Source organism: Alternaria hordeiaustralica (genome assembly GCF_023758085.1).
Source record: "Alternaria hordeiaustralica strain BMP 2776 chromosome Unknown scaffold_10, whole genome shotgun sequence".
NCBI classification, from domain to species: Eukaryota; Fungi; Ascomycota; class Dothideomycetes; order Pleosporales; family Pleosporaceae; genus Alternaria; species Alternaria hordeiaustralica.
In genome coordinates this window covers 226,347-250,856 of record NW_026056782.1, presented here as the reverse complement: position 1 = coordinate 250,856, position 24,510 = coordinate 226,347, and the positions used below count along the sequence as shown (strand labels likewise).

The 24,510-nt window shown below is 52.6% G+C and overlaps 8 protein-coding genes across 8 annotated transcripts; 5 read left to right on the top strand and 3 right to left on the bottom strand.

The window, feature by feature from the left end:
- Positions 1-642: 642 nt before the first annotated feature.
- J4E84_005709 (uncharacterized protein) lies at positions 643-2,353 on the top strand (the record flags this gene model as incomplete). Its single annotated transcript, XM_049388303.1, has 3 exons — positions 643-756; positions 974-1,051; positions 1,103-2,353. The coding sequence occupies 3 exons, from the start codon at positions 643-645 to the stop codon at positions 2,351-2,353; spliced, it is 1,443 nt and encodes a 480-aa protein (XP_049243848.1).
- A 707-nt stretch (positions 2,354-3,060) lies between these two features.
- Positions 3,061-3,540, top strand: J4E84_005708 (uncharacterized protein; the record flags this gene model as incomplete). The annotated part of the gene is made up of 1 exon (XM_049388302.1): positions 3,061-3,540. The coding sequence occupies one exon, from the start codon at positions 3,061-3,063 to the stop codon at positions 3,538-3,540; it is 480 nt and encodes a 159-aa protein (XP_049243847.1).
- Positions 3,541-4,109: 569 nt separating this feature from the next.
- J4E84_005707 (uncharacterized protein) lies at positions 4,110-5,090 on the bottom strand (the record flags this gene model as incomplete). Its single annotated transcript, XM_049388301.1, has 2 exons — positions 4,110-4,312; positions 4,361-5,090. The coding sequence occupies 2 exons, from the start codon at positions 5,088-5,090 to the stop codon at positions 4,110-4,112; spliced, it is 933 nt and encodes a 310-aa protein (XP_049243846.1).
- Positions 5,091-5,919: 829 nt separating this feature from the next.
- On the top strand, positions 5,920-6,670 carry J4E84_005706 (uncharacterized protein; the record flags this gene model as incomplete). The annotated part of the gene is made up of 2 exons (XM_049388300.1): positions 5,920-6,261; positions 6,320-6,670. 2 exons carry the CDS (start codon positions 5,920-5,922, stop codon positions 6,668-6,670), a joined length of 693 nt encoding a protein of 230 aa, XP_049243845.1.
- A 3,140-nt stretch (positions 6,671-9,810) lies between these two features.
- J4E84_005705 (uncharacterized protein) lies at positions 9,811-11,526 on the bottom strand (the record flags this gene model as incomplete). Its single annotated transcript, XM_049388299.1, has 2 exons — positions 9,811-11,443; positions 11,516-11,526. 2 exons carry the CDS (start codon positions 11,524-11,526, stop codon positions 9,811-9,813), a joined length of 1,644 nt encoding a protein of 547 aa, XP_049243844.1.
- A 1,926-nt stretch (positions 11,527-13,452) lies between these two features.
- J4E84_005704 (uncharacterized protein) lies at positions 13,453-15,238 on the bottom strand (the record flags this gene model as incomplete). Its single annotated transcript, XM_049388298.1, has 2 exons — positions 13,453-15,122; positions 15,181-15,238. 2 exons carry the CDS (start codon positions 15,236-15,238, stop codon positions 13,453-13,455), a joined length of 1,728 nt encoding a protein of 575 aa, XP_049243843.1.
- Positions 15,239-15,764: 526 nt separating this feature from the next.
- J4E84_005703 (uncharacterized protein) lies at positions 15,765-16,493 on the top strand (the record flags this gene model as incomplete). Its single annotated transcript, XM_049388297.1, has 1 exon — positions 15,765-16,493. One exon carries the CDS (start codon positions 15,765-15,767, stop codon positions 16,491-16,493), a length of 729 nt encoding a protein of 242 aa, XP_049243842.1.
- A 72-nt stretch (positions 16,494-16,565) lies between these two features.
- J4E84_005702 (uncharacterized protein) lies at positions 16,566-24,410 on the top strand (the record flags this gene model as incomplete). The annotated part of the gene is made up of 3 exons (XM_049388296.1): positions 16,566-16,640; positions 16,707-18,258; positions 18,331-24,410. 3 exons carry the CDS (start codon positions 16,566-16,568, stop codon positions 24,408-24,410), a joined length of 7,707 nt encoding a protein of 2,568 aa, XP_049243841.1.
- Between the last annotated feature and the right edge of the window lie 100 nt (positions 24,411-24,510).

Here is a 24,510-nt window from a genome sequence, read left to right as displayed (position 1 = left end):
TGCGACATTAAATCCTCCACTGCTCATACTGGTAGGCAAACGTGGCTTTTCCTGAGTTCCCCTATCGCAAACCGTTTGACCTTACGCAGGTCTATGCCTCCAGTAGAGAGGCCGACGCCTCAATCCATACACCACAGAAATTACTTAAAGCTCGCAACCAATACTTTGCTCTACACATCGACAACGATACAGCAGTGAGAATTTATCGTAGTAACATTACTCTTCGTATATTTTCGCATGATACACGTATACACCATGAGAGGATATAGCAACCTTTCCACATCATCCCAATACACACCTGAACGCACAAGACCTTCCGCCTATATAGCATTCACTTCAGCTGCAACAGATGCCATAGCTGCCTCTCCACGGACCATGAACGGGCAGCGCCACAGTCATTCACCAAGCGAAGGGAATCATCACATGATGGATCCAGCGACTCCCTGGGAGGTTATAAACGCAGGCCAGCCGCCTGATGAAAGACCTTAACGCCCACCGACCTGCTCAACCACTTCAATCAGACTCTTGTAACTTTCAACCTTCTCATCAAAGTCCTTTCCAGCGGAGCGCGCTCGGCACGATCTTTCACTTCAATTCCACAACCACCAGCACACACCACCACAAGACATCAAGAGCTTTACAATGTCTTCTTTGTCCAGCCGCCAGACAATCAGTTCCGCTGTGCTTCTACAGAGAATCGGAGACACAGTCGCGCGCGGTGTCACAGGGCTTGCGACCAAGGCTGACATTGACGAGGTCAACACTAGGCTGTCAAGGATAGAGTCCTTGCTTACCCAAGCGCTGCAAGATCGAGCACCTACGCACCCTGCTGCATCATATCAGGAAACTCAAACGGCTCCAAATGGTATAGAAGTCGGCGAAGATTCTTCACCCAAAGTTCGAGCTGAAACGCAGACTGACGTAGAGCACTCCGTCGTCCTGACTTATAGAGCTCGTTGCTAACCAGATCTAGTCTGTTAAACCTCCAAGAGTTGTGCAAGAGGCCTACGTAAAGTATTTTGCCACCGTGTCGGAAGGGCAAGATGTACCGGTTAGTTAGGCTCCGTAGTCTTTCTGACTCGTACGTTAGTAACAACTTCAGCTTCCTCACCAGCCTCCCGCCACTACATCCGTTAGCGAACTGCCAACCCAAGCAACAGCTATCGATACCGCCTCGACCACAGCTGTGCTGTCATCAACGCCAGAAGAGCCGAGCGCGCCTACGCTGAACGAAGAGACGATCTCCGCCCGTTCCGTTGCTCAAGCTGAAGAAGACACACTATCGGATGAGGAGTTGAGGGCACTTCGACCGCTTCGTCAACAATCGACACGTCTTCTCTGCATCAATGAAGACTTTCGCTTTAAGACTCTAGTCGGCTTATACTACGCTCTCAAGTCGAGGAACCCAGCTCAATCGTCATCCCGGACCCGCCTCCCCGAGAGCCAGCTGATCAGCATGGCGCGCTATGCAGAATTCGACATTCTTCGAGCCATAGATCGAAGGCTCATAAGGAGGCAATTGGCCTCGGTCCCATCTCTTATACTCAATGAGTACTCAACTGGTCGGCAGATGATGTGGAGCAGCTTCATATATAGCAGCAACTTCTCCGCGCTGATCCATAGATATCAGCGGTCCGTGCGTGATATTCTGAGGCAGAGTAGACGAGTCACTCGGTCGCAGTCTCCTCAGCAGATAGGAGCTTTCGTCACCGTTCCTCGTGGCCGGGCTGGATACCGCTATCGATCCGCGTCGAGGTCTGCGAGCGCGGATTATGGCGGTCAGGCACCAGTGACTGGTTTGGATCAGGACATGCACCAGGCGGCAAGTAACAGTGACTTCTCTTTCCCGAGCGCTCCTACACGGATTTCCTCCTCGATGGCACCTGGTTCGCTCGTGGCGTATAGCGATATGCTTATGGACGCTGATTTGGCACTTCTCAAAGAACCCACGTCGGCCAAGCCATACAACATCAAGCTCGCCAACGAACTTCGCGGCCACACTCTCGTCGGGTTTTACGACAAGCTCGTGGAGGCCAACACCTTGATTTCCCACCTCAAGCACGACGAAGACCTCCAGCATGCGCTCGTTGAAGCCTACCAAGTTATGGGCACAGCACCGTTCTGGAATGACTTCATGCCGCTTGAGACCCAGGAGCTGTTCAGGCTAGCGAAGCAAATCGAAGACGAAGTTCTGGGCCGTCTGCTGATGGGCGTACGGAGTAAGAAGCTCGAGGTTTCTCACGAAAACGAGTACATCCGACTAACGGCGAGGTATGGTCCGAGAACCGATGCAATGGGCCTGAGGGAGTTCGCAGCTTTGGCTGCGAAGATTCTCGATCCGATGGAGGTATAGGGTCTGAGGGTGCAGAGTCTCTTCCTCGGATGCGCGGCACGCTACTGAGGTAGCGTCAGCGCCGCAAACTCTAAGGCAGACCTGTTACCCAGGCGGAGGGGTAGGATGGCGCGAGGAGGAGAGGAATGGATCGAGTTGTACATTGCTAGCCATAGCGAGAAGAAAACCATTCAACAAGTGAATGGTGGAGCCCTCGGGTTCGATGCAAGAGTGGGGTTTGGCGAAATTACGACGCGACGACGAGATTGGCGAGAAGGAGAGTATGCATGTTCGAGATGGCGGGACTTAAAGCGCGTGGTGCGCAGAAGTACCAGAAACGATTTGTAAGAAAACATATCCAGACAATTGATGAGGCTATGCAGAACAACCGAAGTAGAGAAGCCGTATGACAGTCTGCCAAGCGCAGGCGTTCGCACATACCGCTATGAGGAGACATGACTTGAGTAATTGCGATGAGATTCAATACAGTCTAGTCCCACGAACATGCGTTCCAATAGTGCAATGTGTGAGGCGCGTCAATAAAAAGAACCAGGAAGTCGCGTCGGACCAACGCGCACCACAGTAGTCGCGCTATGACGTATGCCAACCCAAGCGACCATCCTCAACATCTTCCTTCTTCAACCGCACGATAACATTGGCATTGGTTTTGTTGCCTGTTGATCCAATCTCTATCATCAAAAAGCGTTCGAGTAACATTACCCCACAACATGACGCCAACTAAAAAACGCCTCGAAAAAGAGTACCACGGCCTGCGCAAAACCCCCGCGGACGGCTACCACGTCGAACTAAGACACGGCGACATCTTCGAATGGACAGGCACCCTCCACGGTCTCGATAACTCCCCCTACGAAGGCGGCACCTTCGCCTTCCACATCCAATTCACCGACGAATACCCAGAGGCACCACCTAAAGTCAACTTCACGACCAAGATCTACCATCCCAACGTTGATGGTAGGACCGGTGTTGTGAGTTGGAAGATGTTGGGAGAAGATTGGCATCACAATAATACGATGGAGAAGGTGCTGATGAGTTTAAGGACGCTGTTGGATCATCCTGAGTTGGAGAGCGCGGTCGAGGTGAAGATTGCGAACGAGTATGCGAATGAGAGGGGGAAGTTTGAGAAACATGCGAAGGAGTGGACGGGGAGGTGTGCGAAGGAAGGGGCTGCGTCGACTGGCTTTACGTAGAGGAAGAGGGTGTGGCCTTTTGTAGGTGAATGATGGGACGGAGGAGCTTATTTAGACACGCCTTTCTCGCGGAGAAGCGCATCTTCATGCGATTATTCTTATCAGTCGCGACATATCCGCAAGAACTCCGGAGGATGTCCATTTCGGTACTCATGCTGGTAGTGTATAATCCCTCTGATAGTATTATATACCCACAGAAAATATCTGAAGCTTACGCGATGAAAACTCCAAAACCGCTCCTGGGAGTCGTCTGATCAAAGATGTGAGAATCTTGTATTCATATACACGTTCCTCTGCGCCACATTCTTCCACTGATTCTGTAAACACAATTCTCTGTCAACTACCCCAATCTCACGCGGGATCTATGTCTTGTCGGCACCAGTCTACGGAAGGCTTCGCTCGGCCCAGACTTGGGTAACTACAGTTCTCAGCACTTGCGAGACGTGCTTTCTGCTGCATACAGGAGATCGTGTATGTATAATCGAGGCAACGTTTTTGAATCGGTAGATTAGGAAAGAGACTGGGAGGCAACGCCCGAAGACACGATATAGCCTGTCGTACGACCAGTTTCATATTCGCTTTCCGACAGCCGCAGCATCGCCAACCCTATAGCCAAATTTTAGCAAGTCCTGCTCTTCAATCTGGGCTTTCTTCTCAAGTAACTCCTCAACATCCCACGTCGCACCCAGCAACCGGCCATTCAACCACATCCGCTTCTCACTGCTCAACCACACGCAAAACGCGCCACCAAGACCAACATCATCTGTGAGATCTACAAAGTCAGCAAAAGAATACCACAATCATGCAGCGATGCACTCACAAGAACGGAAGCTGTCAGGCGTAGTCTTATCCGCCATCTCAGTATTTACAGCTCCAGGATGCACAGCAACCGCTAGTATGCCATCCGCACCGTACTGTTCCGACAAGAATTCGACAAGACGTGCCTGCGCAAATTTTGAGATGCAATACGCAGTGTTCGCAATGTGTCCGTTGGTGATGCATGCTGCAAAGGAGTTGATGGCGATAAACGTCTTCGCGCCATCACTCTCCTTTAGCAGCGGAACAAAATGATGCGCAACAAGATATGTGCCTTGTACATTTACGTCGAATACATCTTGGAAATCTTGCGGATTGCCTTGGTCGACTTTCAACACTACCGGTCCTGAGTACCCCGAATTGACGATCACAACGTCCAGCCTTTCCACTTCTTCTTTCACGTTCCTCGCAAGTTGCGCAACGCTTTCATTGGATGTTATATCGACTTCCAGGCTCTTGACCGATGTCGAAGAGTTAAGGGTTTGAGCTTGTTTTGCGACTGCTGCTAGCTCTTGGGCTGAAGATGACCTTGCTGCTAAGATGAGAGACGCGGCACCCGCTTGTGCATATGCGTATGCAATTCCGGCTCCAATGCCGCGAGATGCACCGATTATGAGGACGTTGAGCGGCTTTGGTAATTTGTTGGAAGCTGGGTCTAAGGCGGCGGTCGGTTTCTTATGTATAGTCTTTGTGAAGCCGCTGGCGAGCGTGGTATCCCTTGTCCGTTGCGACATGGTGTTATTCTAAGCGGATCAAGGAAAAGACATCGTGGAAGGTGTTCGCGGCTCGTTCTCGATATAAAGGTGCGCCTTATCTGGCCCAAAGAGGGTTGGTCAAAATGAGTCATTCTGAGCCGACGCGATACATTCCAGCCTTTGCCTATCTTCATTGTTTCTCGCGTTCACGTTATGCATCAAGCTGGCGATGAAGTAGCGAACCGGGAATCCGCGTGACATGAGATGAGATCTTGGTACGGTCGTAGATCTGGCAGCGACCCCGCCGACATCGCATCTTACTCAGCACAAGAAGCTTCCCAAAGCTTGGCAATACCTGAGTAACGCGCACTCTCACCCTGACAACACGATGCTGTTAGTAATTCAGCCTCCGGAATCACTAACAACGTCGGTGACGCCTTCGAAAGCGTAGATGGGCATATGACGCGAGGCGCTAATGTACCTAGCGCGATGGGCATGTGGGCCCAGCCCTTGACGCGTCTGGAACCACGATGGATACTCCTCTTTCGAGCAGACTTGACCCCCAACACTCCATCCCACCACTCTGCAAGCTCCGGGAACATCATGTACCAGTATGTTCTGCAGCAGCAAGCTTCAATTTATAAGCCCAAGTACGCCCTGTGGACGACCTCGGGACGAAAGCCATCCGTAAGCATTATTCGGATGCAGCTAGGCAATTGTAAGATACGCGAGCGAGACCTTTGACGACATTATGATTTGAAATGTAGTTCTTAGGAGCTTCGGGGTATAAATTATGAGGCGCCAGCCCCATCGGCAAGATCACTTCCCGCATACCACGTCGACGGCATCACACCCTGAGTACTTCAACATGACACGCACCCTTATCATCTTTGGCGCCGGACCTGGAATCGGCAACCACGTGGCTTCTGAATTCGCGTCTAAAGGCATTGAGCATGTCATCCTTCTGTCGCGCAACACAGAACGTCTCGAGAAGGAAGATGCGCCTTTTGTCAGCAAAAGCAACTCCTCCGTCAGAGTCGACACCCTGCGCATCGATCTTGCGGATACAAAGGCTATCCCGGATGTACTAAAGCAGCTAGACAGCATGACCGAAGGCGAGGACGTAGAAGTCGTCTTCTTCAACGCTGCTCGCGTAAAGCCAAGCGATGTCCTGGGTGTCAGCGTGGAGGAGATTGAGGAAGACTTTAAGGTAACAACTCCCTCTTCGACAACATTATATGGGAATAGACGCTAACGGAGATATGTAGACCACGAACCTAGCCCTCTACGTCATAGCACAGCACTACATCCCCAGACTCCAGAGCCTGGCCAAGACAAACTCGTCGCTCAAGCCCGTTCTTCTTGTTACGAACAGCCGCCTGCCGTGGGATCCTGTGCCGCAACTCCTTTCGCTGAGTCTGGTGAAGGCTTCGCAGAAGAATATGGTGGAGAGCTTTAATCGTGCGTTCAGTAATAGTGGTGTGCACATTGGGCTGGTTTATGTCGAGGGAGTTGTAGCGCCGGAGAATAGGGTGCTGAACCCCAAGACGATCGCTGAGAGGACTGTGAAGTTCTGGGAAGATGGAGAGGGAGTTGGCGTTCATATCAAGGAAGAGTAATAGTAGCATAGACAGCTAGCTAAATCAAAGAAATACTGTCATGCCCACTCAGGCGGCTCGCAAAATCTTCTTCAATCCTCACTCCATCATCATCACATCCTCATCACGCTTCCTTTCCTCTACCCACCCCTCCAATCCTTCCGGAAACATCCGCACCAACACCACAGTCTCTTCCATGAACCTGTTCTTCCGTCAGTCTCTCCGTACTCCATCAACTCAACCCACCAAGTCTATCAACTAACCTCCGTCTATTCCCAGGCTCCTTGGGAAAAAGCGCACAATCATGCAGACAACTCCTCCTACATACATCAGCACCAAAGCCACCAGCATACGCGAACCGTGAAGAAAGAAAGGGTGTGAAGAACGCACAAATGGTACAACATAATCCTCGCCTCAAAATCCTCTTCCGGGTAGGTAGCAGGTACATGCCGTAGATACTCGTCCCGCTGTTCCTTGTTGAGAGTCCTGAGATCATCTGTAATTCGAAGATCAGCTCTTCCCCTAGTATACCGCCCTAGAACGAACACCTTACATTCCGCATGCCCCCAAAAACAGCCCGGATCAAACACCACCACCTCGCCTCCCTCTCCAACGCCTACATTCCCCTCCCACACATCTCCATGACACAGTGACGGACTAATCTTCCTTCCGTCCATCTCCATAGGACGTAAAAGCCTAGGCATGACCTTGTCGAATAAAGCGTCGAGTAGATATTCTGCTTCTACCGAGCGCTTACCGCCTTCTTTCTCATCGTAATCCAGCATCCGTCTCATGTTGCGCGTGAAGTATGATTCCCAGGTAGACGTCCACGTATTATCCTGTGCGAGTTTGCCGTTGTGCGTCGTGGTGTGGTACCCGAAGAACTTTCCTTGCGGCCGACCGCGGTAATTGAGAACGTCCCATTTTTCCGCGCTTTTGGCGTGGAAGAGGGCGAGTTGGTGGGCGAGGAGTTGCATGTCGGAGGGGGTTGGCGGGCGCATGGCTACGAAGTCTGAGACGTAGTAATGGTGCGCCTTGTCTTCTCTTGTGTTCTGATCCCCATATTTGTACTCGTCGTCGAGAGCTTCTTCTTGTGCTTTTGAGAAATGGCCCTGGGCAACCCATCTAGTACAGAATCGCGGTGACACATTTTGCATATCAGCGGCGGATCGAAATTCTCCCTCCAACATACTCTTACCATTCCCGCCCTGCGCTATCTTGACGAAGTAACTCTTTCCTGGTCTTTCTGCGTCTTGTTCATCTTCAAATCTTTTCTCATTCTTCTCATTTGGATTTCCACTACTCTCATGCTGAGACGGAGCATTGTCATCCCGGGTGCCATTGCCGCGTATGTATCCTAGTCCTGTTAATCCCCTTACGGTGCGAGGAACGGTACTTGGTCGAAGGGGTGTAAAAACGGTGTCGACGCGGAAACAAGTTGTCCAGTGACTAGTTCCGTGAGGAGTAATTTTCGTAATTATCGTGTTTGGGCCAAGGGCAAGAACTGAGTTGCCGGGTTAGAGTAAAGTAACTGCGTTATAACTGCTATTAGAAATGCCTCAAAGCACGCAAGCTAGGTAATGACTGTGTAATGGCTGTGTAATGACTGTGTAACGACTGTGGTAACGAAAACGACTAACGCACAATCTTCGAGTCTCGTGGATTTTCTTAGGACACCTTCTAGCTTAGATTGCTCGGCTTCCGTCCTGTCAAGGGATGCGGACATCTTGGCGGGAGGGGAAAATAGGGAGCGCAAGGAGACTACGCGGTCACTAGTTAGAAAAAAGTGTTTTTTTGTAGGGGAAGGGAAGGAGCGAGGCGACTGCTGTCAAACGCAGAATCTAATTCACGCCCGTTTCGTTGACTCACAATCTTGGTATTCGCCATGCGAACAAAGCAGAGAGAGGCCGTGTCACGAGGCACAGTAAACCCCGCCCTTTTGCACGTCAGCAAACGGAGTTTTCATTCCCATACCTATGCCAGCAGCGGAAGTCGACATGCTATGGGACCAAGGAACCAAGTTCGGTACAAACCTAATGTCCATACACGCCGCTGCATAATCCACCAGCACAGCCAAGTCCCAAGTCCCAAGTACGCACATGACCAGTATCCGCGGACATGACCACCGAATCCCATGCCATGTCTATCTTGCAACAACACCTGCATACCACCAATCCTCTCTCCTTTCCATCATCGTGAGAACACGTTTTCACTGACCCTCCTCCTCGGAAGAAACATGATCCCAAACGCGCATCCAAAACTTCCACCCAGAATAGTAATATCGGAAACAAATGGGTTCAGCACAGAACTCTCCCGGAAGGTCGAAGCGGAAAGAGGGGAGGGGGGCGCGGGAAAAAGCAACCACATTCTAAGTGGATACGTGGATATGGGATAGCCGAGTCATGGTATGCAGACGGGAGGAAGCAAATATGCCCCAAGTGGGTTGTCGGGGGGCCAAGCGTAAAACACCGAAAGAAGCATGGAAAGGTGCCCAGGTGTGAGGAAAAAGAAAGCAAGTATGGTAGTCATGGTAATCATGGTAAACATACGATAACTTTGGTACGCGGTGTCGTACAGGTAACGAACGACAGTCGATGATCTTCGTAGCATATGAGGAAATCAGATTGACATTGTACTGTGTTGTTACATTTCCACATAATAACGTGCGTACTAGATGAAGCATCCGCTGAAGTTGTTACATGTGAAGCAAGAAAAGAAGAAGAACAAGTAGTAAACAGTTGCATTCAATCAATCAGCCAGAATCGAAGAATCGAAGAAGAAGACAAACGCCTATTTGCACAGAATCGGCCTCTCCTCAGGCTTGTCCTTTCGCAAAGAAACCTTGAAAATGGGGACGTAGGGAGAGAAAATGCTCGCATCAATACACACACACTTCAGTCAAGACCGTAGAAAGAATTAATGTTTGCACATGCTTTAATCCCCAATCCGCGCCCCACTGATTCCCGCGACCCAAGTTTCCCTGCTACGCCGTTGCTTACTCCGTAAACGTGTATATTGGTTCTGTCCCTTAGGTATCCAGCCGTTTCTTTCTGTCTCGCTCGCTCTCTTTCTAAAAAAAAGTAGTAGATTCATCAATGGTGGGAAGGGTTGTTATTGTGATGGTGGTGGTGGTAGAAGGGCAAATGATTACGCCTCGATTCCTATATCTCGACGGTCTTGAGGTCTTCCGCCTCGGTGGCAGTGACGGGGCTCTTGAGCGACGAGCGCGCGGGAGCGGCCGCGGCAGGGGCAGCTGGTTTCGTGTCCTTGTTCTCCTTGTCATCTTTGACCTCCTTGTTCTCCTTGTCGCTGCTGAGACTATCACGCGGTGTGGGCAGGCGGGCGGCAGGGAACTCGTCGCTTGGTCGCGGGGTGTCCATGGAGATGAGGTTCTCCTGGGGAGTCGCGGTCTTGGAGTCGAGGTTGGTGTGCACGCGGATGGGCGCTGGGTTCTCTTCTGCGACCCGGGCTAGCGGGCTGGAGAGCTTGCCTCGTGGGCTGACGCCCTTGGGCGGTTTGGATAGGCGGTGGGGGCTTCGGCCGCGGTCTTCGGGGCCCATTACGGGACTGTGGTAGGGGCTGCTCGCAGTGCTACTGGGGACGACCATACCCGGCGCATTGGGGTTGACGCGCAGACCGCTGTTCGGGCGTCTCTTGGGTGGCCGGCGGCCGTGCTTCTGGTCACACCGCCAGCGGAGGACTTCTAGGTAAGGCGGCTCTACGTTCTGGCGCTTGAAAGCTAGCAGCTTCAGCTCGCCCGTCTCCTCGTCCATGGATACGTCTTTCGAGGCAAAGTCGTCTGCGACCATGGCCAATAGAGCGCCCCATGAGCGCGCGACAACGTATTTGGTGTCGTAGTCGCGGCCGAAAATGATGATCTGGCCCCATTGGCCGTTGGGACCGGGAGCGAGATCAACGGCAAGGTAGTTGCCTCCCCAGTCGCGAGCGAGAGGGATCCATGCGGGGTGGGCATATGCCTTTTGTACGGCGCCCTGGGGCTGTGAGTCCTGGCGCGCGAGGAGGTCCTGTCGCCAGAGCGGGTTGCCTGTGCTCTGTACTGTGGCAACGGGGGGAGCGGTTGAGGAGCCAGCAAAGGCCTTTACTGGAATCTGCGGTGTGCGGTAGTCGACCTTTGTGGTGAGGTACTCCTCGGCGACCTTCCGCCAGTTCTTCCACTCCATGACAATCTCCTCGCAGTCGAGCAGCATGAGACCGAAGAGGACACCGGTCGGGAGTCCGCCACGCTCCTGGCCGTCGTGGACCTGCAGCGACTCGCGAATGTCCATGGGCAGAGTCGCGTCGAGCTCGTGCTCCAGCTCGTTGACGTCGTTGGATGTGCAGCCCTCGCACATGTTGTCGAAGAGCTCTTGGTAGTGGTCCTCGACCCAGCGGTCGATGCGCCGCCACGAGTGGCTGACAGGCGGCGGCGGGGGCAGGCCCTCGTTGAAGTCCTGCATGGGGATCTGGCCGTTGGCGCCCTGGGGGAACGTGTCCGAGTCCATGGTAGCCTGGCGGCTGAGGGAGCCGCGCATGCCGGGCGAGTAGGGGGAGCTGGGGGACATGGGGCCCTTGGGGGAGCCGATGAAGCCATTGCTCGTCGCGAGCTCGTCGTGCTGGTAGGGCGAGTGCAGGTCGGTGCGGGACTCGGCGCCGCTGGCCGTGATGGAGGTGAGGGCGGCGTGGCGGCTCTGGGGGATGGGGATGTGCCGGCCGGTGCGGTAGGGCGAGTCGTGCGAGGCGTGGCGGTCGTACGACGTCATCGTGTGCCAGAAGTCCTTCAAGGACGCGGTAATTCTGCGCTGCTGTTAGCCATCATGTCCAGGTGCTGCGCGGGGGAGCGGCGCCAGTAAGTCCGGGGGCTCGTACTGTTGTGCCATGGCGGTGGTGGTGAGCGAGGGAGCGCGGAACAGCGAAAAGAGCGTGAGGGTGCGCTCTGCGCTGGCGGGCTGTGAGTGTTCCGGGGCTCAGCGAGTGTCGGGCGGCTTGGAGCGCTGGGGGGATTGAAGTAACTTGAGCTGCGTCGGCGTGGCAGGAGCTTGAATTGGAATCGAGAAAACGGATTGCAGGTGACGTTAAGGGGTGCCGACACGCCAAGACAAAGCTCGACCGGGATGGCCCTGGACCGATTGACGAGCGTTGAATGCGCACTGCTGGCCCACTGCTTCAGGACAGGTATCGGAGCACGCCAGACAGTAGGGTGAATGATTACAAGTCTACAACAGTAGTGTCGTGGTGCGGTCGTGAGGACGCTGGTTGTGTTGTTGTTATGGTTCGTCGCCTGCATAACAAAGCCCTGCAACCACTCAACGCCGCCGCTCCTCCTCTCCTCACCCTCTCCACCCTCCCCTCTCCGTAGCCAACTTGAATTACCCCCGGCTTTGCAGTCATTAAGTTATTAATAGCGCTTAACACCCCTAGGTATCGCCGTTGCCACCCAGTATCACCACCACCAGACATCACTTCCTTTTACACAACCAACAGCTTGCCGTGGCCAATTCACTCCCTCCCCTAACCCCCATGCGGCCCATTTTGGCCGCCTCACGTCGGCGCCGTTCGTCCAACCGTGGGCCTGTTTCAGACTTGGGCGGCGTCGTGCGCGCCAACTAGAGGCTTTGCCGGGTGGCTTCGCTTGCTTAGCTTGTTATCGCTCCCTTCCCCGTTAGGAGGTGCAGCTGCATCTCTGGCGTCGTCCAGGCGGTGTAAAACGAAACAGAGCCACTTTTATGCTCTCGCCGTGTCTTGGGAAAAACAATCCACATGTCCGACACTTCTGCCGCACCTATGCTCAAACGCGCCAGCTCGGTCAAACGCTTCGGCCACGTACAACAAGCAATTTCTAGCAAGTTCCAAAGCTGTAGATAAGGCTGACCGGCGTGGCTTGATGCGCGCCTTGCTATTGCGTCTTCACTCACCAGCTACCGCATCCTTCGACGCAGATAATGCGCTCCCCCCGCTAAGATCCCCAATTTCCGCCATAATCTCCCAAAGGGTCCAGCTAATGTCGGTCCATGATGCGGTCAGCAGCGTTCATGACGTAGACCGATAGTCGGCAAGCACGTATTGCACATGTAAGATTGACGGCCATGCACTGTGTCGAGCGAATGCGAGTGATCAAGTGTAGCCTTGGATTGCGTTTCAGATTAACATGCCGGCGAATTCCGCTACACTGTGATATGTAGCCCTGATTGCGACGCAGCCTTAGCATCCGTCATGTGCTACCAGAGCCCGTCCTTGAACTTTGTACCCCGCCAAGTACCATCTCCTCCACTAGTAAAGCTTCGTACGACACCCCTTCGAATCACATTCTTGCCGCGCAACCGGGAACATGCGTTTGTGCGAAATTCGCCGTGAGCAGCAGCGGGGTGCGGGGGTCCTGTGAGGCTGTTTGCTCATACTCCTATTTTTAGGCCCCGCCATCTCTCGCCACATCGCATGGTAACCGATGTGGCTATTGTGGATACATTGTTCTTCCTCCATCGCAACCTCTGACCTCGCCGCTCGATCTGCGACGTTCAGTTTGGCTTCGGGGATTTGCCGCACTAGTTGGCCTGATCTACCCCAGAGTCGTATTGCCCGCCGCGTGGGTCGGATACGAGCTGATGCGCGTTGGGTAAGCGGCCTTCGTCCCGACCCGGCATGTAGTTGGGAGGCGCGGCTCCGTCTGCTTCTGACGCTTTTTCCTGACGCCGGGCTTAATTCTTGGGATGCTTTATGTTGATATTTGGGTGAGTCAGTATCATAGATGAATTCCTTGAGGTTGATGCTGTGTGGAACCGCTCTGCTCGTATAGCTAGAGCGCTGCGCTAACCTAATGTCTTGCCCAAAAACTGATTGAGCTCCTCCTGCAGCGGTAGCACAATATTCTCAACTGCAGCTTGGAGGCAGTCGGCATTTTGTAAGCTAGCCATGGGACTGCTGCAGTATCCGATTGCACTTTGAAACGCAGCAGACATCTCTTCAGCCTCATTGCGTGACCAAGTATGCACTAAGGTAAGCATTTTCCACTGTTCTGGCACTTGTGCGTTTGCAACTTCGTCTTCAATCTCAGATTTCCGGTATTTCTCGGCTGTTGTGCCGAAGTAGAGCTCAAGTAGTGCTACGGCCAGCGCGAGGAGTATGTTGTTCTCGAAAGTCACTGGCTTCGGTTTCTTCTCTCCGTCTTTTGGAATATCGAAAAGGCTTGGAGCGAGATATGGGCGGGTGATGTCGATTGGACGAGTAGGATCTGACGTCCGATGGAAGAAGATGTCCCGCGCAGTCCATTTGCTAGCGAGCCATGGAGTTGAGTTCAGGTAGAGTATGCTGGACGCCAAGGTCAAAGCTAGGCTGTACCTCTCTTTCTTACTCAGCTTGGATTTCTTTCCGTTGATCATTGGCGGACGTTCTAATAAGGTCTCGAGCGATATCAGTTCTGTACTGGGAATGTACGCGTCTGCGCTGTCAACTGAGTAGGCGCCTCGTAGTTTGCTCTTGCTGTTCAATGAGAAGCCGATAGTCGAAGACGTCTTGTGTAGTTGCTGGATCGATGCACACAAGTCGCTGACTTCTTCATAAGAAGGTAAGGAACTTGTTCCGGGATCTAAGACTGCGTATGGAGGAAGCGATCCGAAGCTGACGCTCTTTGTTACCCTGGGTTTGGGAGAGGGCATCGGTGTGAGACAGCCTTCCTCTTCTTCGTCGTCTACATGGAATTCAGCAGCCTGGAACAACCAGGGCGCTCCATGGCTATCGGACGAGATGGTTGAAAAAGAAACGTTAAAACTTGTTTTCGCCGAATTGTACATCTTGTGGTGTTTTGACGCGAATACGCTCTCGCGGGGCTCAAGCTGCAGGCTCGCTGTATGAGAAGACTTGCAGGCGCAAGACCAGCACAAGTTGAGCGACTCGTGTAGAATCTTGGCGTATCGTTGTAGCTTCTGTAAGCGCGTAGCGTATGACGGCTTCGTAGCCTTGTGGAATGTTTCTATCTTTTCGCTCTTTTCCGTGAATCTTTCCAGCTGTCGATTGCACTCGTCAAGTTCATCGAGAAGCCCTTTGACGCTCTTTTTGTTCATGGCGAACTTTACGCGCTTGCCAAATTCGAATGTGTCGTCAGCCTTCTTAGGATGTGCGGCGAGGATTGCCTCGAGATCGTTTCGTGTAAGCTCAGCCGCTTTTTCCAGATCCAATTTGCTTGCGATTTTGGTCATTATCCTCGCTATCTCCGTCATCGTGTTCTGATAGGACTTGTAGGTGTTTTGCAGCTTCTCCTGAAGCGCTGTCTCCTTGCTCTTCCATAGCTCTAGTGAAGCCCTAGGATCAGTTGACATCTTCAGCCATTCGGCATCTGTCGTGATGGATCCGAAGAGAATCTGGATGGTTTGATTGAATTGGTCATGCTGAGCTCCCAGTTTTCTGATAAGTTTGGGCAGTTCCTTGTCCCATTTCAAGAAGCCCTTGATGGGATCGAGTCCTTCCTTGTAGGACGTTATTGCTAGCTCGCGGTTAGCCCGTTTTTGCTATATATCACCCGCTATCAGGACGCAATTTACCCTGTATAATCAATGGCAGGGCGCCAAGTACGAGGCCGGCGACCTCAATGCCGCTCATTGTTGCGATGGCCTGGTCTTCGAATCAATGGCGATGTCGCGCGTCATTGGTTGGCGAGGGAAGGAGCGAGGGCCGAGCGGGGTACAGGGCTGTCAGGCAATCACGCGAAGAACACGACTCCCAGCTAAAGCATAATGGCTGCGTCGCGAGCGATAAGGCAGAGGAGACATGAGTGTCTCATTTCGCGAGCAACAGGAGTTTACGACAGCAGAAGGTAACACTGCCCGCGAGGCGCCTGAACTGCGCCCCCACTATCCTGAAAGATCCTAGCATCGCAGCCTTCAGGCTGCACGCTGACAACACAAGTGCTGACTAACCGCCTGCCATCTACCATCCCATTGCAGTCGACGTTGTAGTAACAAGAGCATCTGCCTGCCGTCCTTTCGTCGGCATCAACGACTCAGTTGGTCTGGGCTACCAGTAGCTCAGCGCATCAACAACCACTCCAGCGTTGGGGTCGTGCGATCGCCGCCGCACTTCAAGGCTCCCCTCGCTTGCGCCTGCTCCGACATGCCGAGCGCCCATAATGTCGACTCTTAGGCTTGCGACAGCTTCCAACGTACGCGCTTTCCAGATACTGACCGAAGCTCTCGACGCAAGCAACGGGAAGTGGTCACAATGGATTGAAAGCGAAACACTCGACGATGAGGTCGGAAGATTCAGAGTGTGGGCTGGCAATCTGGGAGCGTTGCAGAAAGGCCACAGCTCGCTCGACTACAGACTGCGCGGATCCCCCGTTTTATTCAGTAGCGCCCTCAGACTACTGAATGAGCTTGAGCAGAATCTGAATGAAACATATGCTATCGTATCTGAGGCGCGCCTGCCTTATGAACAGCAAACGCCATCGGAGGGTTCTGACGATGATAGCGACCGTGGCTCGTCCAGTGAGGAAGAGGCCGACGACTCTGACAGCGACGAGCCTAGGAGCGAGTTGCGGATGAGATATGAAGAAATCGTGGACATCATCGACAACCTCTACAAGCTCAGCGTCCGCATCAGGACACCGACAGTACGCTCAAGATCGCTCAAAGCCTCTGCCTACACGCCAGTGGATCCAGAAACTGGTGTGGATATCCTCGGTGTGTACGCTGAACTGGATCGAAAGCATGTTCGAGAGCTACTCTCGCAGCTACGGAAGACACACCCTGCACAGAATGAGGAAGATCAGGACTTCTTGACTGAGCGGTTGAGCTCTTCTATCACATTGCGTAGGCGGCATTTCAAGTATTGGAAGCGTCGTAAGTTCGACAAGTAATATTGCTGCACCTTGCACAGTCTGACTATGATAGATCGTGATAAGTTGGGCGCTTCCGCAGATTCCGAAGACATGGCAAATGCTGGCAAACCTACAGCGGATGAAGCCCCAGCTCCGATGCGGTATGACACTCTTGAAGCTCACCCGGTACGTACTGTTCCATCAGTTGTTTCCTAACGCACTATTTCGAACGTGATCTAACTTCGGTCTTAGCCGATGCCAACGATAAATGCCCCAAAGCCGACGCCGAGTCAAAAGACTGGGAAGACCTTGCTATCTGGTACGGAGGCGACGCATCATCATCAATCTCTAGATGATATCGTAGACACCAAATCCGTGACGAGCTACGCAGTCACCGTAAAAGACTTGGACGGAAAAGGCATCGATCTACCGCCTCCTCCAAAAGCTGCTACCTGCGACAAAGACTTCGAGTGCCCATACTGTTGGATCGTCTGCCCTGCACGATATGGCAAAGGCCGAGCATGGAAAACACATCTGCTACAAGACCTCCAGCCGTACATTTGTACACACCGAGACTGCGAGAGTTCCGAACTGCTCTTCCGTAGTCGTCGGGAGTGGGCGGAACACGAAGCGACTCATCGCAAACTATGGCGCTGCCCTGAGCACGTGAACGCCCTATACAACACCCAAGCTGGTCTTGAGAATCACCTTCGGCAGGAACATATCGGCAGCTTTCCCGAAGATCAGATAGCTATCATGGCTAAGATTGGAGAGACCATAGCTGTGGACTCGCGGGAGAAGTGCCCGATTTGTTTCGTTTCCACGGCTACTGAAGGTTTGGGCGACCTGCAGAGCCACATTGCTAATCATTTGGAGCGCCTTGCTACCTTTGCACTGCCTCATGGTAGAGAAGACGACGAAGACGGTGCAAGCAGTGTGGCAAGCCGTGGGAGCTCCAATTCTCAGTCTTTGCCCGAGTCGATAAGTACCGGTTCAAGCAATGAGATGGTCGCGCTTAACCGAGATCTGGAAACTGAACAGCCAGTTGAGACGGAGCTCAATGAGGAAGACCGCCTGCTGCTACAACTCAAGGAAGAGGAGCAATTGCCATGGAAGGAGGTCGCAGCGCGCTTCCACGAGACCTTTGGCAGGCAGTACGAAATACCAGCGATGCAGAAGCGTCGTAAGCAACTGAGAGACGAGAGGTTCAAGCGAGATCTTGAGTCTGTGATTAATGAGGAAGATCTCCTACTACTACAGCTAGGGGACACAGAGAACGTGTCTTGGGAGGATATCGCAGCGCGCTTCCAGAAAGCCTTTGGCAAAGAGTACATAACACCCAGATTCCAGTCTCGAATTGAGCGACTATACAAGGGGCCGAGGAAGCAGTCACTCCAGTCAGTGGGGACCAGCCCAGATTTGCTGTCCGCAGAGATGCTACAGCAACTTCCAGACGAAAGTCAAAATCGATTGGCAATGTTTTCAAATCAAGTGGACGACCTGGACGACTCGGAAGACGAGCTACCCGAAAATGAACAGACTGATGAGAACATATTGCCCGAGCACCAGAAACATCTGGAAGAACGGGAGGCGTTTAGACAACACGTCTCATCGTTACCAGGAGTTCTATCGGTACGATTCTATCGCGGCTACGGCTCATGGACTGGCCTTATCACGTTCGCCGATGATCTGGTGGGCGGACAAGCAACTGCGCTGTTTGACGCTCAACGATTCCCCAACGTTGTGTTCAAGAGTAAAAAGAACAAAAGCAAGTGGACATTTACCAGAATCGCTGGCACAAGCAGTAAGTCAATGTCTAGATGAGATTCACGAAGGCTTGCAATATAAACGGCATACTGACGAAATTTCGCTGTAGAGAAGGACGGTTCCTTCGTCCGCCAGCCAACGGTGGATACACAGACCACTGAAGAAGCCGAGATTCTTCCATCCGGGTCCGACACGTATGACGAAGAAGACGAAGAATCAAGCAAACAACCAATCATCACGACTGCCGAGATCCCTACGCTACGCTCGCTTTATCAGTCCAGGCGGCTGTTGCAGCGCGATCAAAGCTTTGCGCCAAACGATGCTTACAATCAGATGATCTCGTTCTGTCATTACGACCTAACGAGATTGAAGGTGGATGCCATCGTCAGCAATGCTTCAGGTAACTTCCAAGCCAATCCTGATCCAGATTCTCTGCATCACTCTATCTATAAAGCCGGCGGTTCAGGTCTCAGAGAAGAGGCGAGATCGAAAGCCAAGGTCAAAGTGGGCCAGGTCGAGCTCACACACGGCCACAATCTTCCAAGCTCATGGGTAATTCATGCAGCTGCACCAGGATATACAGGCCGCAAAGGAGTTGGCCAATTCAACGTTCTTTCCGAGTGCTATCGGAGTGCCATGAGAATGGCGGCTACCTACGAGTTCAAGACAATTGCCTTTCCTTGCCTGGGTACTGGGGGTTGCATGTTCCCTGCACGTGTCGCTGCACGCATAGCGCTACAAGAGATAAGGGAATACCTGGATTCGCATCCTACACATCGACCCGAGCGCATCATCTTCTGCGTACGGGCAGCAGTCGATGAGAAGGCGTATACCGACTTCTTACCGGTATTCTTCCCACCCACACATGGAGACTTGGACAGAGCAAGAACTTCAGACTGGTCCGCGAATCGTGCTGCGCTGGCAGCTCAGGTACTAGAGGCACGTACGCAACTTCAAAATGCATTGACTGCAATCACTGTCACCTACGACTTTGGCACGCAAAGTACGGTCTGTGCTCACGACATGCGCAGGATCGACTCTATGCTGAGTTCGATCCGCAAATATCTCTTAGGGTCTAAAGAGCTCAAGCGCAGTCTGGGCGATCTCAACTTACTATGTTCCGTCATTCTTACGGCATGTGCTGACATCATGGATATGGCCGAGCGAGCACGTAAACAGGGGCCTGCTGGGAATCCGCAGTCTATCTGGACCGAAGCCAACACCGATATACGAGCCAAGCATGGATTTGAGCTTACGAGTGTCTTTGACTACAGCTGGATCTTCGCCAACAGCTTAGAAGAGGTCCTAATACTTGGCAAAGCAGAACCAGATGCGATGGGAAGAGCGCGTCAGATCTTGGAGACCTATGGTGTCAAGCAGAAGGGCCAAGATGCCGAAGGTATCCGCGACCACCTGGATGAGGTGCTGTACGTGCGTGAGGCTGAACGGCCTACCCCCAAAATTCGCGGACTCATCCAAATTCATCAAATACCCCCCGTAGCGAGGCTCTACATACTGGGCCAACTGGAAGCGAAGCCCACCATGGCGAAACCGTCCACGCTATTCAACCACACTGTCTGCCTACTGAGAGAGGACATCACAAGACTGGAAGTCGACATCGTGGTAAACTCAACCGACCCAAGCTTCTCCGGCATGGGCACTCTAGATCGCAGCATCTTCAAGAAAGGAGGTGATGAGTTGCGCTCGGAAGTCTCAACCTTCGGCAAATGTGAAGAAGGCGACGTCAAAGCAACTGCCGGATACCTTCTCCCAGCCAAACATATCCTCCATGTCGTTCCGCCTGGAGTGTTTAGAAGCGATACCAAGAACATTTTGAGGAACATCTACCGAGCAGTCTTGCATGATGCCGTACTCATGAGGGCAACTTCCATTGCGATACCGAGTATCGGAACCGGCATGCGGAATTACCCGCGGCGCGACTGCGCGTCGTTGGCGATGGAGGAAGTGAAACGCTTTCTGGAATCCGCTGAACCGGGTAATGGGCTTGATAAGATCATATTCGTTGTCTTCTCTTCCAATGACGAGTTCGTCTACAAGAGCCTTTTGCCGGTCTACTTTCCGCCAACGAAGGGTAACACATCGCCTACTATCGTGGCGAAACAGCCTGCGCAGGTCGAGGGAAGCTCTTCTTCGTCATTACCGGTTCCCACGGATCCGCCCTCTCTGCCGGTTGCTGGAACGGAGGCCTCCCCCAAGGTGGCCTCTGCCCTCAACTTCGCAATGACGGAACCTATGGGTCAAGCCGCGGCCAACACCGAGGTCAGATCCGGCAAGCAGCCAGTAAAGTCACGGGCCTGGAATGACGATGAAGCCAAAACTTTGATGGACTTCGAACTACATGTCGGAACTTGCAAAGTGTGCGAAACCGGTCTCTATGAGAGGACCCAAAGGCTCTGCGAGCCCGGCTTCCACTTCGCCCAAGCTGTCCTGCAGCGAACAGAGATGTCTGAAGATGCGCTTGTGTATAGCAAAGCGGACGAGCAGGGTGAAAGAGAACAGCTGGAGATACCAGTGGAACGATTGCCCAGCTCGATGCTGTTACTCTCTACCGTTGCAAAAGGCGGACGTTATGTCTTCGAGGATACATCCACTCAAGTCACAAAGTCTGACACGACGGACTCTGATGCGCTTTTGTCGGAGCACTCTACGGTACCAAATGACCCGGACAATATTGCTCAGGCTACAGAACAACCAGCGGTAGTCCGAGTGGAAGTCTTATCCCCGCGTACCGATAGTGGAGACTGGTTCTACTCATGGGTTCGAGTCTTCAAGAGCAACATCGAGATGTACTCTGGGGATTATGATCCTGATCCATACGGAGAATCTACTGGACATATGCCGTATGCGTCCATAGATTTTACCGATACCACCACAAACGTGGACGGCGGCAAAGGCAACATTGTGTCTTTGTGGACTGTACCGCGAGGACCAGATCAAGGAGAAACATGGCATTTCCGTAGCTCTGAAGTTGCTGATTCGATCGCGCTTTTGGAACTTTTCAAACGGGCCATCAATCGTGGTCGCCAGGAGCGGGAGAAGAAGATAACAGCGGAGGTTGAGGAGACAACGGGCCCGGAAGCGACGGTTTCCTCGGAAAGCGAACGAGATGTTCTTGAAGATCCATCTGCTGGGATTAACAAGCCCAGTACTGCGAAGCTCGACGACCAAGTCCAGAAAGACGACAAGGCGGCCTACTTTTCGGAAGCCGAAGATGCGGATGCTGTCGTACCAGATGCGGGGCCACGTGCTGTGATCCGTGTCGAGACTCTCGCGAAGTCGCGCGGAGCTTCCGATTGGCCGAACGCCATTCTATACGTCTATGAGGGCAAGATTGTTGTGGAACTTGAGAATAACGATGGCCCAGACCGACCATATACGACAATAGACCTCACGAGTGGTATTCCACATCTGGGCCGCCGACGTGGGGATCCTGGAATCGGCCATGTGGATACGGCGTGTCTACGGGTGACAAGCAGGGGAGACTGGGAAGAGGGAGGCTGGGAAAGTACATGGTACTTTCGCAGCCACGGAGAGTCTGATACAGACGCAATGTTCAATGTCCTTCAGGAAGCCGTCGATCGCAATATGAAAGTGGAGCAGAAAACGGCGTCTACTGAGGTGGAAGAAACGACAAACCCGGGGCCAACAACTGCGCCGATTGCACAGCGCGAGGAAACTGGGGATGCTTTCGATGCATCATCTTATCCCGAATGGAACCAAAGATTACGCGACATCAAAGATCAAGCCGATGACAAACACCGCACCAGAGAAGAAACCGTTCCAGCATACGACGCGCCAGGAGATAGTACATCCAACTCGGGCAGTGCGTCAGCAGATTCGGAGCCAGAGTCAGGACAACCTAGTCTAGACGCACGTATCCTTGCTTACCTCGACAATGATCTCAATACCCGATCTGGCTTGTACACCTCGTACATAGGTCAGAACTTCAAGGAGATCGCTTCTGCATTCGAAAACCGGCACGCTACGTCCATCGCTCGGGCTTTGCGAAGGCTAGCTGCAAAAAGAATAGTTCATAACACTGTTGATGATGAGACATGGGTTATCTCGAAACCATACACCAAGCTTCGTACATCAGATCAAGAGGACCAACCAGAGAAACCAAGCGAGACTGGTACAGATGCTCTCGCTGATCAAGTCTTGATTTACATGAATCGTGTAGGCGGTAGAACACTGCTCGTTTCCATGGTCAAGAAGTTTCAAACTTCTACTGACGCATTATGGCCTGCGATTAGGTACCTAAAAACCAGCGAATTCATCTCTAGTCAGGCTCGCGATCAGATCTGGATTTTGACCGACAAGGGTAGAACAAGAGTACGTGAGTTACAGGCGAAATCAGCAGAAGCAGGAAACGACATCGCGCAAGTTACTGGATCGACCCCGGGTGCGACACCTAGCCCATCTAGCTACTGGTCTATCTCCGAATTACAGGATTTCGAAATCAATGTTGCACGCTTTGGCACGGACTGGACAGCAATGGCGAATCACATGGTTACAAAAACACCTACTATGCTCAAGAACAACTACCTACATCTTGTGGAAATTGGAAACCCGGAATTGGAGCAGTCAGCAAAAGAGACAGATGCTCGAAACGCTCTCGCTTCTCAACAACTTGCTACGGAGTCGCTCGAGTCCATGGAACAGCCCGCCTCAGATGAGGGCAACGCTACTGCTGAAGAGCGCGATGATTCCAAAGCTCAGCCAGAGAAAGCTTCCAACCAGGATGAGGACACATCAAACACCTTAGCCGACCGTGCTTTATCTTACCTGAGAAGCCTGTCTGGAGTGAGCGAAAACATATCAGATCTCGCGACTGCATTTGATACTCCGGTCGCTGAGCTTCAACCAGTACTCAAACAGTTGAGATCTGATGGGTTGGTGCATAATACGGGGGATAATTCGACTTGGGCTGCGGCAATCTCAACTCGTCATTTTCGTCCACAATCGACTCGCGCGAATCCCGCGCCCCATTCTCGAATTGCAAAGTCAGGTGTCTTGCCGCGTTCTGGTGGTGGTGGTGGCTACAACATTTATCCATGCCCGAACTGGCAAAAGCAAGGCCACCCCTCAGTCTACGACTTTGTTGACAGAAAGGATCAGATGTGCGCTCATTGCGTTCAAGCTCAGAAACGGGAAGATACGAGCACGGAGAGCGCCACACATGATGATAGCACTTCAAAAACCCACATTCAGCCGACCGGTTTAGGGTCTTCGATCATGGACGCTGCAGTTACTAGCGGAAATTCGAGTCCGGTCGACGAAAGCGTCCTTACAATTGAGGACTGGGTCAAGCGAGCGGAAGAGTTACAGGCAAAGGACTCCCAGGTCCTGCAGAAACCTCCAGAGGAGAGTCGTTTCGTGTTTCCAGGGGAGACTCAATCCCTGTTCGCCGAACGAGGCAGCGACTCAGGCGAAGACTCACAGATGGGACGGTCAGATCGTGATGAGTTTGTAGAGAGCGTTGAGAGCAGGGCCAGGGCAGAAAGACACGCAGGATTGAGTGACTGGGAAACCGAAGAAGATACGGATACAGATGATGCAATGGTCATGAACTTTTCGCAAAAGAAGAAGAAGAACTTACCGGGCTCAATCCATGTCAAGCGCAGCAAGAGTCACAGCCAAAGCCAAAACGTCGAGGCAGAAGATAGCAATTCCGATGCCAACATTCTCGATCTCAACGTTGCTTCACTCGAGAAGGGAGGGAATGATCGCAAAACCCTGAACTCCAAGCGCGGGTTGCTCTACGAGGAGGAGGCAGCAGCAGAGAAGCGCCTGGCTGCGGAGCACTACGCTGTCGAGGTCCGCGACCCATCATCACAGGACATCCGTGAGCACCGGTCGTCTGGCCACTACCACTCTGAAGAGCCAAAAGAGTTCACACCAAAATCTCCTACTACAAACCGAGCTTCCAGTTGGAGAGACGGCAGGGGCGCAAAAGAGAGGGAACGAACCAAGTCCAGCAAATCACTAGCAGATGACATCCGAGAAGACACGGAACCAGGCACAGCGAGTAGGTTGAGACGAATGAAGAGTGCAAGGGAAAGGAGACACAAAGAACCGAGCAAGGCAAAAAAGAACGATATCGACGACGAACTGGAGGACTACGATGGACAAGAGGAGGACTTTGTGGACAATGAGGCTCCACACTAGATGCTGGAGGCGAAAACGCGGTGTTACTTGTAGGAGTGAGGTACAGCAAGGGGGCGCGATCAAGTTACTCTGGATAATGACATCATTCCATTCCACATCA